Source organism: Mastomys coucha, unplaced genomic scaffold (assembly GCF_008632895.1).
Source record: "Mastomys coucha isolate ucsf_1 unplaced genomic scaffold, UCSF_Mcou_1 pScaffold20, whole genome shotgun sequence".
Lineage (NCBI taxonomy): Eukaryota > Metazoa > Chordata > Mammalia > Rodentia > Muridae > Mastomys > Mastomys coucha.
In genome coordinates this window covers 100031952-100049519 of record NW_022196903.1, presented here as the reverse complement: position 1 = coordinate 100049519, position 17568 = coordinate 100031952, and the positions used below count along the sequence as shown (strand labels likewise).

General features: G+C 39.2%; 1 protein-coding gene across 8 annotated transcripts in view; it reads right to left on the bottom strand.

Moving 5' to 3' along the window:
* The window catches only part of Cntn4 (contactin 4), a 975079-nt gene that overhangs the window by 23035 nt on the left and 934476 nt on the right, over positions 1-17568 (bottom strand). For 6 of the 8 annotated variants that reach the window (XM_031382782.1, XM_031382784.1, XM_031382783.1 and 3 more), the window contains 5 exons: positions 15243-15418; positions 9140-9260; positions 4901-5059; positions 2123-2272; positions 373-443 (listed from right to left, as the gene is read on the bottom strand). In XM_031382782.1, coding sequence (XP_031238642.1) covers positions 373-443; positions 2123-2272; positions 4901-5059; positions 9140-9260; positions 15243-15418 — 677 coding nt within the window. Of the gene's footprint in view, positions 1-372; positions 444-765; positions 1089-2122; positions 2273-4900; positions 5060-9139; positions 9261-15242; positions 15419-17568 lie in introns of those variants that run through there. The other 2 variants (XM_031382788.1, XM_031382789.1) reach the window with 2 other exon arrangements.

Sequence of the window (17568 nt, the reverse complement as noted above, 5' to 3'; positions counted from 1 at the left end):
CAGCCCAGAAGCAAAGCCAACTGCCAGGAAATTGTTCTGGGACACTCAATCTATAGCTGGCAGATGTTTTAAATCAATTGGCCATGCAGCAATTCAGAAAGAAAAGAAAGACTGGTTTTCTCTGAACCAGAGTTCTTTATTGTTTTTTTTTTTTTTGAAACTTGTTTTATCTCCTCTTTCATGATTTTTTTTTCCCCTGTAAGCAGTCAAATTAAAACTTGCTTCAACAATGGGTGGCCAAACACCTTTACTTCCTGACAGCCATTAATAGATTTCTTGGAAACAGAGGGGAACAATTCCTGGCTTCTATGGAGGAAAATAACAAAACAGCCCAGACAAATTCCTGTCCCTTTGGTTCTGTGATGGATTTACCTCCCAGGTTATAACCAGTTCAGATTTGCTGCCTCCACCACCACTGACGTTAGCTGGGGTGACTTCAGGGACTGCAGGAGACAAAACAGAAACCAAATTATTTCAGGTGTTCATGGCAAATGGTAGCCAGGAAGGTTACCTAGATGGAATGCCTCACTGTTAGTGAGTACTTGGGTACATGTCCCTTTGTTTTTTGGATATCAGAAACAGCATCCACAAGGGGAACAATGTACTGGCTGACAGAAGTAAAAATCTCCCAAGGAAAGTGCTCTTAATTACCTGTTTCTGATTCAATGGGGTATATGCATTACCAAGCACCACTGACCAATTGTTTAGCTCTATCCCTAAAGACCTAGGAGTTCATAGAGGAAGAAAGGTCTGAAGAATCTGTTCTCTTGCTTGGTTAGACATTTATTCGCCATGTGGTGATAACACAGGGAAAAGACAGGACAAACTGTGCCCACGTGGAGCTTACAATCTAGTGGGAGGGTGAGAGCACATGCAGAATATCACAGAAAAACTTGGACAACACCCAGTGATGTCGCAGACAGAATGGAGAAGAGCAGTGGTGTTCTGGAGTAGCAGGTTGCTCAGAGGAGCGCTGGGCTAATGGCTTCTCAGTAGAAGGTGAGCTTTGAGCTGGGTGTTGAAGGAAGTGGTGGACTTAGGTTGACCCCTGGCTCACTGTGCTTAACCTCTCTGATCCCCAGTGTTCTCTGTAAAAGAGGGGAAATCAGACTCACTTCCTTCTCAGGATTACAGAGCAGACTTGATTTATAGATTTGGAGATGTGAGAAGAGAGAGCCTAGGGTTAGTTATGCCATCATCTAAATGAAGGACTCCAGGCAGATTCTTTAAATATCTAGTGGAGGACTGCAGCTGGCCAGTGAGTATATGCCCTTGATCATAGGCAGCAATACATGGATTTTTTTCTTCAATTCCAAGAATAAGGTGAAATTGCTGGTCTGCTTAGGATCTTGCTATGCCTTTACAAATCATTGTTATTTTCATGGCTGGGAGCTCTACAGAGCCTGTGCAACAGGATCTCCCAGTTAACAAGAGTGTAATCTGCCCCAGCTGGATGTACAATACTTTCATCCTGTGTTTATCAAACAAGCTGTATGCAGGTTACTCTCATTCTTTACTTGTGACAATGGTTTATGTCCTAAGAAAATCCTAGCAGAGACTTCTGAGGAAATGTTCTCTGACCATCTGTGATTTCCTTTTGTTTTTTTTTTTTTTGTTTTTGTTTTTTGTTTTTTTTTCTGACACATGAACCAAAGAAGAGAGAGTTGACTTTGGAGGTATTATGCTGTTTTGTGCTCTACCACTAGACTCAAATGAAGAGGATTAAGAACTTGTTTAAATCTCAGTACCTGAAAGGTTGAGATTCTTCTGGCCTGGTTTGTGATCCTTTAGGGGAAAAGGTGTATAGATATAGAGCTCATTGAAGCTAATGTTCAGGAAGAAGTCAAGGTTTATCCTTAAGACAGTGGTTCTCAACCTTCCTAGTGCTGTGACTATTTAATGCAGTGCCTCATGATGTGGTGATCCCCAACCATAAAACTGTTTTTGGTGCTACCTTATAACTGCAATTTTGCTACTGTTGTGAATCATAATGTATATATCTGTCTTTCCCAATGGCCTTTGGTGACCCCTGTGAAAGTGTCATTGCATCTCCAGGTTGAGAAACTGCCTTAAGGAATGGGAGCTACCAGAATAGACAATGCATATCTTGAGTGGTACTCACGAGCCTCTTCTGTCCTCCGTTTCTCCGAGGGCCGGCTGGGCTCCCCAATGCCAATCACATTAGCTGCAACAGTGCGGAATTCATATTCAACCCAAGGATTCAAACCCACCACAGTTGCTGTGAATGTCTTCCCATCGACGAGTTCTGGAACTGAAAGATATCAAAATGTGGGTGAGAGAGATTAAGAGAATCCACTCAGGCCCCCAAAATGTAGAGATGATGATAGGAACATCTACTACCACTATCACCACTCTTACCACCACCACTTTAGGAAAAGCATTGTAGTTATCCTCCTGGGATAGTGATGAAGACATATGAATGTGTTTTTGCATCAGAGTCACAAATTCTAGTCTGTGCTTTCTTTTCCCTTTTCTACTTTTGTGTTAGGCTCTTTTTGTTAAATACTTCAGAGAAAAAGCTTAAGAAGGATAGGGATTTATTTTGGTTTATGTGTTTCAAGGTGTTGGGCAAAGGTTGGCAGGCTTCAATGCTTGGGGTCTAAAGTCACGCAGAATACCAGGGTGGTGGGAACATGGTACCTCAGAGCTAGAAACATGGTGTCTGGGAAACAGAGAGAAACAAGAAGGGGCCAAGGACAGGATATTCTTCAAAGGACTACTTCAGTGACCTCCAGCTAGACCCTCCTCCTAAGCATTCATCTGCTTCCAAAAGAGCGCCTGGGGCTTAGGACAAAACATTCATCATATGACCTTGTTGAAGACATTTTATGTTTAAATTGTAACACTGTTGTTCCTGTCAGTGGATCAGTACTATTAATATTTTTATCTTTCTTTGCTCATTCATATTAATGCTATAACTGTTTTGGTAAAATCTTATTGTTATTTCTCATAGGTCTTAATCCTTTTACCAATCCCAATACCTGCCAGTATTTCATTTTTTTTTACTGAGATGACATTTGAGATAGAAATTAGACAAACAGAAGTTCCTGCAAGCAAGATACATAGTTCTTTAGACCCAAGGGTGTGTGTGTGTGTGGCCTTGATGTCTTCAAGCAGAAATAAATGCTAAGCACAATTTTATGCAACTTATAAAAATCACATTATCAATCCAATTTTTATAATATTTGTGTTAATTTTTTAAGGACCTCGTACATATTTTGATCACCCCTCCAAATTTCTTTAGCTTATCATATCTTAGAAGTGGTTTCCTATCTGTAAACTTTAACTTTCCGTCAAAGAGGATTCAAAGAGGTGCTTTAGCAAGAAAGATAAGGAAATGGGATCATTATCTTTACTATGCTAACCAACAGAACTCTGTAGAACTTCCCTTTCCTCATCTGTTAAAGAGGAATGATAACAAACCTTTAGAGTGAATATAATAATTTTACTTTACTGTTAGAATAGCTGTAAGAAATATATATATATATATATATATATATATATATATATATATATATATGCAATCTCCCAGCATTATATAGTAAATGCAGAAGAACATATGAACTGAGAATTATCTAGTGAAACACCTTTGATCCTTGAAGACTTTGTGTCTTACAGTATCAGCAACTGGTGTCTGATTTGAATGAACTGGTGTAACAAAGAATGTATGAGAATTCCTTCACTATAATACCAGTGTGCCACTACTTACAGTAACAATAGTTTAGAGTTTGAACTTGGAATCTCCTTCAAAAGGCCACAGGATAAAAGCTAGGCCCTAGGCTACTGGTGGTAGTTTGGGAAGTGACAAAAATCTTAGGAGGTGATGGGCCACTGGGATATTCCTTTGAAGAGTATCTATCTTTGGTTCCTTCCTGATACTCACATTTCCCAGATAGCACAAAGTTTCCAGCTCTGAGACATCATGTTCTCACCACCATGGTATTCTGGTTAGCTTCAGACCCCAAGCATTGAAGCCAGCCAATCTTTGGCCAAAATCTGTAAAACTATGAACCAAAATAAATCATTATCCTTCTTGGGGGCTGGAGAGATGGCTCAGAGGTTGAGAGCACTGACTGCTCTTCCAAAGGTCCTGAGTTCAAATTCCAGTAACCACATGGTGGCTCACAATCATCCGTAATGAGATGTAATGAGATCTGACACCCTCTTCTGGAGTGTCTGAAGACAGCTACAGTGTACTTGCATATAATAAATAAATAAATCTTAAAAAAAAAAAACCCAAAATTTATAAAAAAAAAAAACCAAAACATTATCCTTTTTAAACGGTTTCTCCCAAGAACCCAGCTTCTAAGCTTCTTGGTTAGAAAAGGAGAAAGAAAGCACAGAGAAGAATGTGTGAAAACAATTAAAACACTTTCATGCCTCGTCATCTCCAAGTTAATAGAAGTACAGGTGGAGGCAGCAAGACAAAAGGCTCCACACAGTCCTCAGGTATTATATTCTATTATGTTCTAGACAGCTGTCCATGAGCCTTGCAAAGACTGTGATTGTAGGCTTGCATTTTCTACTACTTTCCAATGTGGATCACTGTGGAATGAAGGTGATTTTTAGGTAAAACATAGATCAATGCATTTTATTTTTATAAATAGTTTGAAGCTTGTTAAGGAAATACAAGTACCCAGCACAGCATACAAATCATTCGACAGATGCTGATCCTCAGGTCCAGTGACACTACTGTAAATTAGTGTGAAGGAAAACATTAAAGACATCATAGTAGAGCTGGCTCACGTCTGGGAGATGCAGGTGCAATCTAACATCTGCAACTGTGTTTACCTAGATGGCTTTGCATCTTCCGTATTTCATTCACACTTCCTTCTAGAAGTTTCTGATAGACAACAGCACCCAGCATGCAATATGGTACCTGTACTGACTGCTTGCCAGCCCACAGAGAATGGAGTCCTAGCTTGGATGACATACATGGTGATGGGGCTGTGGTTGTCAGGTCCAGGTCTCCAAGAAAGCTGAGCAGTAGTATCTGTGATTTCATCTATGCTCACAGCCTCAGGAGGACCTGGAGGACCTGGGAGAAGGCAAGGCAATCAGAATTAGATAGCATACGCAAATGTCTAAGTATATAGGGTACGGAATCACTCAATCATTTGTTTAACTGCCTACATGCCCATCTCATAATTTCTTTTTAAAAATCTACTGGGTAACAAGAACCTAATTTAACTTTGAAACCATAGCAATGATCTGAGACATACCATTTCCTTTCAGAGACTCACAGAATATAGAGGAAAACACAAATAGGCAAAGAAAGAATTACAATGGAATGTCCTGATGTTGGGAGAGAATGTTGGGGCACCATCTGCCATCTACACTGCATTCAGCAGCTGCATGTGCTTTCAAGCAAAGGAATTACTGTGAAAATGGCCAGTTCTCAAGAGTCATAAGACCATCCTCCTCTTTGAAGTAACTCCAAAACTGGGTTGGAGTCTTACATCCCTCTGGAAGTTAGCTTCTATGAGTCATAGTTATATTTTTCTACTTATCTTCCTGATGGTTATTGCTTCTCTACTTCCATGTACTTAAACCATTGAAAAGGGAAGAAATCCTATTTAGATAGCAGTCTGGAGATCATATACAGAGGGACAGAAAAACAATTAGGAGGTGAGATATCAAGAGGGTCAGAGGAAAGACCCAGAACTTTCCTAGTTGCCAGTATTAGAAGTGGTGGTCAGACAGTAAGATGTGTCTTTTAAAATGTAGCTCAGATATCAATTTATCACCTTGGAATAGAAGGTGATGATGAGCATATTAGGTGATAAACCCTTACTTGTTGGGCAGACATAAGGAGAAGTTCCCACGAAGTTTTTTTTTTTATCCCCAAATTAGCAATCAAATATATTGTTAAAAGATTACTAGGCTGTGCCTCAGGGACAAGGTAAAAATGCCACCTCTAAAGGAGTAGGGGAAAGATAATGGAAATTCCCCAGGTACGATTCTGTTTGGAAATTTCCTTCACCTTTATGCAAGACCCTGCATTCTCTCTGCTTCTTTAAAAATCACTTTTATAGACTCACAGGTGAGGCTAAATATATCTTCTTTCACCCACTCCTGAATGAAATGCCTGCAAGTGTGTATGTTGGAACTGATTAATTTTCCATGGTGACATTTCAGCAAGCCAGTCTAATGCCATCTAGACAGAGCTGAGGTGACCTTTGGTCTTTACTCCTAATAACCAGTCAAAGTCCAGAAGACAATCTATGCTCCTTTGTATCTGACAAGTATTCTTCTCCTGGTATTTCTATCCTTTTTCTCTATGAATGTTGTTCGAGAGCCTTTAGAATCACCCACAAATAGAAAAGTGTTCACTTTAAACTGCTCAAAGAATTACATCAATAGGAGCTATCTGAGCCCCTTTGTGGCCACTGTGTAGGAAGCAAATGAAGGGGTGGTAAGGGCCAGGCACTGGAGGGAGGAAGATGCTTTTGGGGACTCTCTCATTCTTTATCTTCTTGTCACCATCCCCACCAATGCATAGCTGTGCTCTTAGGGACTGTTTACTTTGTTGTAGGAAAATTGGACCCCTCTTTCAACAACAACGACAATGACAACGACAACAGCAACAACAAAATGTTCACTGAACAAAACACGAGATGTTTTTGTCACAGCACGAGGACAACTATTTTGATGCTTGTATCTGCCTCTCCCTCAGGGAAGGGAGGCCTTGCTGGTGGTCACAAGACAGTTGCAGATTAAGTAAAACAGGCATCAGGGAATTAAAGGTTCCAGAGTCAACATACAAACCTGCACTCGTTCCCAATATAAAAACCTCTTAAGGGCAGTGGAATACATTTCTATCTCCTCACTGCAATGTGGATGAAAGATGCAAGGACAGAGCAGGAGAAGATAAGATGAAAGATTGTGGCTTTAAGTGTCATATTAATTTATTGGCCTTATTAACTGATTAGGCTACAGTTTCTTTTAGACTGCATTTGCAAATTCCTTTTGGTATGCAATGCTATTTTCTGGGAAATGAAGTATACAATATCATTTAAGAACTTCAAGTACTACAGATTTAAATATTTATTAGTCTAATTTATTGGTTTTTAAACTGCTGATCTGAACATTATCCTAATTAAGTAGAGGATAAATTACCAGCAACAGAATTCCTTTGTCCCTAAGGGGAGAGTAGATCAGCTCTGGTGTGTTTTTAAAATGGAAATAAACACATTTCTATACATTACTCTGTGGGCAGATCTACCTAAGTTGAAAATATAATATTCGATTTTTTAATCTGGCCTTTAACTTTATGGCTTACGTTCTTTTAAGGCAATTAACAGGTAGCTAAAGCAGCCATAATGGGAATGCAGTATTTCTTTAACCTCTCTTGACAATTAAGTTGCTAATTCCTATGCATTTCCCCCTCACATCTGCTCAGGGGATACAGCAATACTTTGTATTGATTCTCAAAATAGCTTATTCCCTGTGCACTCTGATTCACCCCGCCTCTGATCCTTAGCCAGGGTTTGTATTTTAGGCTCAGGTGGCTGACCAAAAATCCCCATCACCAACAGTTAGGAATCCTGATTAATGAGTTTTGGAGCCTGAGATTATCTTGATGCTCTGGGTTGGCTTTTGTTTGTTGGCTTCTTTGTTTAGCAGAGTTGAGTGTGGAGCTCAAGGCTTTAACGCATGCTGGGCAAATGTTATACCATACAGTTATACCTTCAGCCTGATTGCAAGTTTAAGACTTAAAAGACAAACAAACAAACAAAACAAAAACAAACAAACAAAAAAACCTGTTGGGTACACGGTTTCACAGAGCTTTAATTTTCATTGATTTTTTTTTTCTTTTGATGGATTAAAGGTGGTTCAATGGTTAAGAACACTGGCTGCTCTTCTGCTGGACCCATGTTTAAATCTTAGCAATCTTATGGTAGCTCACAACCATCTATTACTCCTGGGAAATCACTGGGATCATCCACCCTCTTCTGGTCTCTGAGAGTACTGCATGCACATGATAACATCCATTTTCTTTTTGCTGTTAGTTATGTGTGGTGGTACATGTCTGTAACTTCAGCATTCAAGAGGCTGAGGCAAGAGAATTGTGAGTTTGAAGCAAGCTTATCTTTAAAAAAATCTTATAACCTTACATTTGTCTCATAAATTGTTTTGAAGCCTAGAATTTTCTCCAGCTAGTGGACTCATTTACAGTAGTCATATCTACACAGTTTAAGTTAGTACTAAGAGTCTCCTCAAGGTCGATGTTTTGTATGGAAATGCCCTCCTATTCACTACATTCCAAGCAAGTGTGTGTTTGTTTCCTTATCAAGTCATATTTTAAAACAAAGGCAGCCTTCTTGGAACATAGACCAGGAATGCAATGGTTTTTAAGAGAATGCTGGGTGCTTCTGAGAACATGCCAAGGAAACAAGAAAAGACTCATGTTACCTCAGCTTCTTCAAAACACAAAATTGTTCTTTGAATGTGTTTTCCAAGGTGTAGCATATAGCAATGAGTTTACTTTAGATTACTCATTATTGCTTGCTGCTGTTATTCAATTAAATGTTTATATGCTTCTATGGGAAAAACATGTTTTTGCCATGTGTGACTTGTCCTTGTGATTGAATACAGCTTGAGCCCATGCGAATTTCACTTAGGTGACCTTTCTTAACCCTCAGAGTATGAGTTGTCTGATCCCGTGAGTCCTTAGGTCTGACTCATTTGTCAGCTCCCTTCTCCCAGATCCTACTAACTCCAGAGTAGTGAACACAACTCTAATAACTTTAGGGGAAAGGAGTTTACTTAAGCCCCTGTTACACTACTGGCTTAAAACACTAATGTGAATTACTTTTCAGATTAATTGTTTTTGTTAATCTAAAGTTATTCTAGAACACCTGTCAACTCAGTAATCATAACTGGGGCATTCAATTCATTTCTCAGTGTACTTTTTGGTTATCCATTTTTTTCATGAAAAATAAATGTTTAGAAAATTTCTATAGACTGTTAATCACTACGCACTATGATTAGCTTATGCTGTTTTAACTTAATTCAAAACCACTGAGGTTTTATGTTGCTGTGGTAGAGTACATACCATATAAATATTGAAAGGGCAAAAAGCAAGCTATAAGAAATAAAAATTAAAGTTGAATACCTCTTACAATCAGGTCCGCAGCAGCAGAGAGTTTGTCCACACTTGTTTGGACCATGCAGACATATTTCCCAGCATGCTTCAGTTGGATGTTTCGGATCATCAAATCACCAGCTGAATCCTGCTGATAAAGTAGAGGAAAGTGGCTACAATTACTTTTTAATGAGCCCTAAATATCATTATCACATGAAGGACACTATGACTAATGGATTTATTTTACACTGGCTGATGAGAACATTAGTGATGCATGCCATGGCTATTAGAACTAGGGGAGCCAGCCTGAGAGATAAGAACACCAGAGAGCTTATCTTCAGCAGGAGCTCAGGTGTCTGGATCAGACTGCTACCCCTGCTGGCATCACTCAAAGTTACACAATGTGGCTTTTGATCGAGCCTTATGGGTTCCCTTCAGCCTGTTCTCAGCCTATTGCCTGCACTAGCATTCTGAGACTTTGAAATTCTATATTTGGAAAAAGGAGGTGAACCTCCATTAAGAGGCATCTGCATTTTTCGGCAGAACCCTGTCTTGCAGCCAGCATTTTGATTGCTCTCAGGTTGGAATTAAAGGATTATGAAGGCCAGACTCTCTAAGGAAATCTTGAATCATCTAGCCTGGAATAGTGCTAATTTGTTTTCCAAATGCCAAATGCATGTTTGATTAGCAGATGAATAGAACTAATTACATCCTAGTGTAGATGCCTATGTGCCCCACATCCATTTCTACATTGGTCACCAGAAAACCACTTTTTATAAATACAAAGTGATGTTTCCACAAGACTGTTCTATCTTGAAGTTTGGTTTTACAGCCTTGATATTGAGAAGCTTGAAGAATAAGGACGTGACCACTTCATGGGTTAGACTAGAAATGCTCTCTTGATTCTGAATCCAAACTACAGAGGAAGAGGTTGACACAGATTTTGAAGTTGCTATTTCTCCAGAGAGTGACAGTCTGTAAGACTTTGTGTATGCCCAGGACTTTCCAAGTCAACACACTCAATTCCAACATGTTCGGTGGGGTAGGTAGTTTTCTTAGCTTATTTACAGATGAGAAAACTCTAACCCAAAAAGGCTAGATAACTTTCCATAAGTCATGTATGCAGCAAAAGACAGTTCTGATCTCTGTGTGTATGTATATACATAAAGTCTATATACAAGTTTGTGTGTATGCTGGTACATACATGTGGAGAAGAGTACAACCTCACTTGTCATTCCTTAAGCATTGTCCTCATTGTCATTTGACACAGGGTCTCCTACTGGCCTAAAACTTGCCAAGTAGATGAGGCTGGATCTATGTTTTACTTAAAATCACCTTCATTCCACAGTGATCCACATTGGAAAGTAGTAGAAAATGCAAGCCTACAATCACGGTCTTTGCAAGGCTCATGGATAGCTGTCTAGAATATAATAGAACATAATATCTGAGGACTGTGTGGAGCCTTTTGTCTTGCTGACTCCACCTGTACTTCTATTAATTTGGAGATGACGAGGCATGAAAGTGTTTTAATTGTTTTCACAAACTCTTCTCTGTGCTTTCTTTCTCCTTTTCTAACCAAGAAGCTTAGAAGCTGGGTTTTTGGGAGAAACAGTTTAAGAAGGATTGGGATTCCAAGCGTGTGCTACCATGCCCGAGTTTTCTATGAGTTCCAGGGATTGAATTTAGGTCCCCATGTTCAACAGACCAGACCTAACCCTTGTTATTGATGGTAGTTATATACTCTCCTCCAGGGAAGAATTTATCCCTATTTGAAAGCAACAAGTCCTTAGTTTCTTCTTTTGTTTCAGTAAAGCAGGTAACATTCATATTTACTGGAGGCAAAGTAGAAGTCAGGAGGGCCAATTGTTGCAACTAGGATTAGAAGAAGAAAGACAGGAGTATGTCCTGGAGGCAGAGACTCAGTTTGGAGACTTATTTGTTTGGGCCTCATGCCTGCCATGTGATTTAATCTAAGTCTTTTAATCTGTCTGCCTCTCAGTTTATTGACCTTTGAAAGAAGGATGCCTTTCCTACTGTATGATGTTGTGAGAATCAAATGAGTCTGGATATCTATGTGAAATCCATTCACAAACTATGAAGCATAGAGTAAATTTAAACTTGTTTTATTGATGGCTGTGATCAATTTTCTTTGTGAGACAACCATGTCAAAGACCTTAAGTCTAATTCAAGACGAGCTCAGATAATTTTTTAATCTGAAAGTTCTTTTATTTATAACCCTTGTGTTCTCATTCAATTCCAGTACTTACTGATCACATCTCAGTATAAAAAAATGGGAAAATAATTACTAACGTATTTCATAGGGCTTTTGTGAACATTCAGGAACTAATATGTAATAGAGGATTGATAAATAATTAGGTACCTTGCAGGTAAAGGGAATTAGCATTCTGAACCTAAGAGAGCTCACACAATGGGCCTTTAAGTAGTGATTTAAATAAAAGCTAAACCTCATAAAGGAAATGTTTGCAGAGGGGTGACTTTAAGGTAGTTGACATATGTACTTTAAAATGGAAGCCATATTGATTTTAAGGTAGAAGTCATATTGATTTGTTTGTTGCTCTTTATTTTATATATATATTGGTGATTTGATTACATGAATATCTGTGTAAGAGTGTCAGATCTCCTAGGACAGGAGTTACAGACAGTTGTGAGCTGTCAAGTAGATGCTGGAAATTGAACCTGGGTCCTCTGGAAGATCAGCCAGTGCTCTTAATTGCTGAACTATCTTTCCAGCCCTCAACAAGCCCTTATTAAAAATTACCATATTGGTGTCTTTGGATGTAAGCCAAGATGTGCTTGCAGACAGGAGCCTGGTATGGCTATCCTCTGAGAGACTCTGTCAGCGACTGACTAAGACAGATGCATATACTCACAGCCAACTATTGGACTGAGCAAGGAGACCCCAATGGAAGAGTTAGGGGAAGGGCTGAAGAGCCTGAAGAGGATCACAACCCTATAGGAAGAACAACAGCATCAATTAACTGGACCTTCTTCAGAACTTCCAGGGACTAAACCACCAACCAGAGAGTATATATGGGCTGGTCCATTTCTCCCACTACATATGTAGCAGAGGATTGCCTCATCTGGCATCAGTGGGAGGGGAGGTCCTTGATTCTGTGGTGGCTTGATACCCTAGAGAAGGGGGATGCTAGAGGGGTGAGGTGGGAGTGGGTGTATGGGTGGGTGAACACCCTTTTAGAGGCAAAGTTGATGGGATGGGATGGGGTTTTTTTGGAGGGAAGACCAGGAAGGGAAATAACATTTGAAAGGTAAACAAATAAAATGACTAATAAAAAATTGCATATTGGTTTTTAAAGTAGGAGCAATGTTGATTTTAAGGTTGAAGCTGTATTGGAATTAAGGAAATATTTTTTACCGTGTCTCAGTGATTCATTCTATTAACTAAAGGATGAGTGTCAAAGAAACTTACTGTAGCCTATCTCAGCACATAGCAACCTACTAACACAATTTTGTGGTTCTGTGACTAAGAATGTGTCTTAGCTATTCTTAAACTTTGGTGAGATTTATAGCTTTAAGATCAAACTGAAAAAAATTAAAGTAAGGATTAAAGTAAGAGTCTCATGGAGTGAGGTTGTTCTTTCCTTTAGAGAGATCAAACTGTTCCTGAGGTCTATATTTATGTTCCTACAAGACAGAAGAAAAGAGTGGCAGTGTATTTAACCCCTATTCCAACTGGAGTCCCAGTTCTGTTTCTGGAAGATCACTGGAGGCCATCAGGGAACACCAATAACAGTAACAAAACAACAGCTTTCCTCAAAACTCAATAGGCTGAATCTGTCCAGCATTGTTTCATTATGCTGACTCAGGTAGCACAAATGTAAATCAGACTGAGTTCATAACGGCACACAGTTTCCTCCTCAACTGTGAAATTTTAAAATTATCATCATGGATGACACTGGTTACTAACCTACTTCCCTCTCTTCATTTGTAGCAGTAAAGAGGAGAGAGGTATGTCTTATATGGAAAGAAAATAAAAGCTATTATTATTACTATTATTATTATTATTATTATTACTATCAAGACAAGGTCTCCCTATTGAAAGCAGGAAAGCAGGATGGCCTATATCGCACTACCCAGACCAAGCCTGTCTCAAACTCAGATCCTTCTGCTTCTACTTCCTGAATGCTGGTATTACAGATATGTCCCACCACAGATGGTTGAATGAGAGTCCTTCTGTATATGATAAGTATTCCTTGGTCCTTTGCTTCATTAAGATGTTCTTTCTGCATCTCAGCTGAAATGGTATATAATAGCTACAAGGTCTGATTGGCCAGGGATCTTTTTCGTTCATCAATCATCAATCCATGAAATTCTCAGAAATCTTAATTTTTATATTGATTTTGCCCATGAATCTTGTTTTAATGTGAAAAACAGCTATTTAGTTTAGTTGATAAGGGTTCTTTTTCAACGTATACTGCCCTGCTATTACAATTAATAATACTCTTCTCTCAGAGAATGTAGCCATTAGAGTTTTAAATATATTTATTTTATAGTAAGTATGGGGCTAAGTGTATTTTTAGACTTTAAGGTATTTGGTGTCATCAATGCTTTGATGAAGTAGAATATCCCTCACTATGGTGGTATGAATATGATTAGCCCATGGGAAGTGGCACTATTAGGAAGTGTGGCCTTATTGGAATAGGTGTGGCCTTGTTGGAGGAAGTATGTCACAGTGTGGGCAGGTTTTGAGGTTTCCTGGTGCTCAAGTCCTGCTTTGTGTAGAAGAAAGTCTCCTCCTAGCTGGCTGCAGAAGAGCGTCTACTTCTCAATGCCTTCAGATCAAGATGTAGAACTTCCAGCTCCTTCTCTAGCACCATGCGTGTCTGCCTGCAGGCTACCAAGCTTTTTTCAATGCCCTTTATAACAGTTGCCTTGGTCATGGTGATTCTTCACACGAATAAAAGCCAAATGAAGGCACTCACTAAGCTGGGCCACAAAACATATCCAAAATGCTTAATAATAGTGATCTTATCCAGCCGTACTTAGCCAATATTCAAAGAGAGAGTCCCTAGCAAACAGAGACTGCTGCTGGTGTAGTGAATTAACTTCTCTCCTGTGTATCCAAAGTGATATTATTTAGATATCATTCTTGGGAGGATTGAGAGAATAGTCATTCAAATCTCTTTTAGTGTTCTGCAAGTCAAACTCTAACAAACTAAGCATGCATGTAATGGGCAGAATCATTACAATAGTTATGTTAAAAATATATTCCCAATATATCCCATAGATGGAGTTGTTAATTTCAGGGGATCTATTTAAACAGGCACACAGGGGATGAGATGGGCAAATCAGTAAATCATATTTCTATGGCAGATAAGGGAGTAAAGAGTTTTTCAAATTATAGTCTCAGTTTTATACCCTGGTACTTTCTGGTTAGTCCTTCCAAGAAAGTGGTCATCAGAGCGAATATTCATTACCAATGGGAATGCAGAGCTGTGATAGTGCAGAAAAATAATTGTGGAAAATGTTTGTGATAGATGCAAATTGCTTCTAGATTTTACCTTATCTTGGCACATATTCAATGATAATATATATTGTCCTTAAAAGTAAGGCATTTCAAAAATTGAAGCATTTGGATTCAGATTCCATGGAGATGATAAATCACCTCAGTGTATTTGCAGAATCAAGAGAGCTAGTACCAACTTTATGATGATGAGTCTCCCATAGGAGCACAGAGGAATACAATAGCAGCCAGAGGCATACAAGGAAACTGTCTTTAAGATACTTCATTAACCCTCTGGTGGTTATATGATATGGGAGTAGAGCTTGTGGTATGAGGTTCAAAGCTGAGGCACTTCATTTAGCAGATGTGGAGAAAAGGCATTTTATATAACTCCTATGAACCTCAGTTTCCTTCTTCACACACAACTGCAAACAACTTGACATCAGGTTTGCTATGCATGCTATAGACGACATCATTAATGCAATAAGTGATGCAGAAAAGAGCAGGAATTAAGCAAGTGTTCTGTGAAATAAGATGCTTCCACAATGACTTTACATTTGTTTCCAAGTAAATCTTAACAAATTAATTTGGGTCAGTTTACAGAATCTTTGGTATGCTATTTCCTATGGGTAGGGTGACATTAATACTTACCCCTCCAACTCTTTCAAAGTGGTCTCCATCTTTGTCAAAGTCTATCAAGTGTCCATTAAATGTCCAAGTAAACACAATGTCCAGGGAGTGATCATGTGTCACCTGGCATGGAAGAACAATGCTCTCTCCCACAGTGACATCCATGCTGGAAGGGGGAACCATCACCTTCGTTGGGTCTGGAATTTGAAAGGAAGCAAGGACTGTGGATGCAGCTTAGAAGTATAGCACTCTCCCTGCATATACATGTAAAAGCCTAAATTCAATCTCCAGCATCACCTAACACCCCTTAGCCCTCCACAGAAACAAACAAACAAACAAACAAACAACAATAACACAGTTTATGTGGCAGTGCAGAACCGAGAACTAGGGAACTAGTTGGTTTGGTGATGTATGTATGTTTCTTTCTTTCTTCCTTTCTTTCTTCCTTCCTTTTTTTTTAATTAAATTATTTTATTTATTTACATTCCAAATGTTGTCCCCTTTTCGGTTCCCCCTACCCAAGTTCTTCACCCCATCCCAGTCCTCTCTGCTCCTGAGAAGGTGCTCCCCTACCTACCCACCCACCTCCATCTCACCCTGAGCATGCATCCCTCTTCCCTGGGGCATCTAGCTTCTACAGAATTAGACACAGCCTTTCCCACTGAGGCCAAACAAGTCAGTCTTCTGCTAAATATGTGCTGGGGTCCACAGACCAGCCCATATATGCTCTTTGGTTGGTGGCTTAGTTTCTGGGAGCTCTGAGGGGTATGGGTTAGTTAATACTGTTGTTCTTCCTATGGGGTTGCAATCCTCTGTAGCTCCTTCAGTCCTTCCCCTAACTCTTCCACAGGGGTCTCTGACCTCAGTCCAATGCTTAGCTGTAAGTATCTGCATCTGTCTCAGTCAGCTGCTGGTAAAGCCTATCACAATCAACTGAAAATATTTACTTGCAGAAAGGATTCTAAGAATTTCTGCTGCAGGATACAAACAGTATTGGAAAAGTAATTAACTTATTGCTACAGAAAGGTAATAGCCAGTGATGCTGAAAACGATGCCTCAAGTGGTAAGCATACCAAACTTAGGAGAGTCAAATGACCAGGCTCTATTCCCTGACAACATTTGGGTCATCAGCAGTCTTCTCATACACCGAAATCTATAGGCATTTGAAATTGTATTTCTTTTCTTTGTTTAACTTCTCTCCTTTTGTGTTAGACACTGAATCCATGGCTTTGCATACCTTATAGCACAGAGCCACATTCCCAGCACATTCAGGGAACTTGGACAGATTTTTTTATTAATGAAATCTAATGCTTGTTAGCTAAGGACCAGAGGGGTTTCTCACACAAAGGATCATGCTGGCCGAGTTGTAGTACTGAAAACAGCTAATTCATTAATTTAGTGCTTGTTGCCAATTCATGCTCTGAGCTCTGAAGTAGCAACAATCAATGTAAAGGAAGTGGTGCATGTCCACACACCAGAGAGGTCTCCCAGGGACCAGAGAAGATTAAACTAAGGAGCTTGAAAACCTCATTAGGTCCTTGGTTTTTATCAATGTTTACTTCTTCAGCACTCTCATTTACTGTGTTATGAATTCTGATGCTTTTACTTGATTAATTTCCTTAAATTTGAATACAACTGCTGTACACAAATAAACAGATGGCTTCTTGTGAAAACAAACTGTCTCCCTTCCTTTGGTTTTAATTCATCATGATCACGAAGGACCTATATTTATGACTTGTGTTTTGACAAGTCACTCTCACTATTGTTCTGTGCACAGAACTCTCAGAAGCAATTATAACTCATGATGCTGTTTGAATCTGAGTGCTATTAAGTGACAACAGTAAGTAGGACCAACGACACCCTCCAACATCCATTCTGTCCTTGTTTTCCTGTTTCCACCATGGAGAGAGACAAAACCAGGACTCTAGAACATAGGCTGACCCTTCTTTATTACCTGCTTAAGCTATTAAGAGTTTATGGAAATTATTTTATTTTTTGAACTGTTTTCTCGATAAACCAACTACTTCGTTTAAAAGAGTTTAACAGCCACAAAGAACAGTTAATCATTAGACAATTAGATTAATGAATGGGTGTGTACATGACAACATATATCCAAGCCATTTTCTGTGCTTACTTGATGGTGGTTGAAAAGGTATTCTGAATTAGAGATATTGTCTGTTGAGATAAGTGGTTTTGGTTATACACTAGAAATACCCACACAGACATGGTTATGGTAGCACTACCCACAACAACCAGATTACAAAATCAGCCTAGATGTCCATCAGCAGATGAAAGGGAAAGAATAAAGAGAATGTGGTATGGGGTTTTGATTGGCCATAAAAAAAAA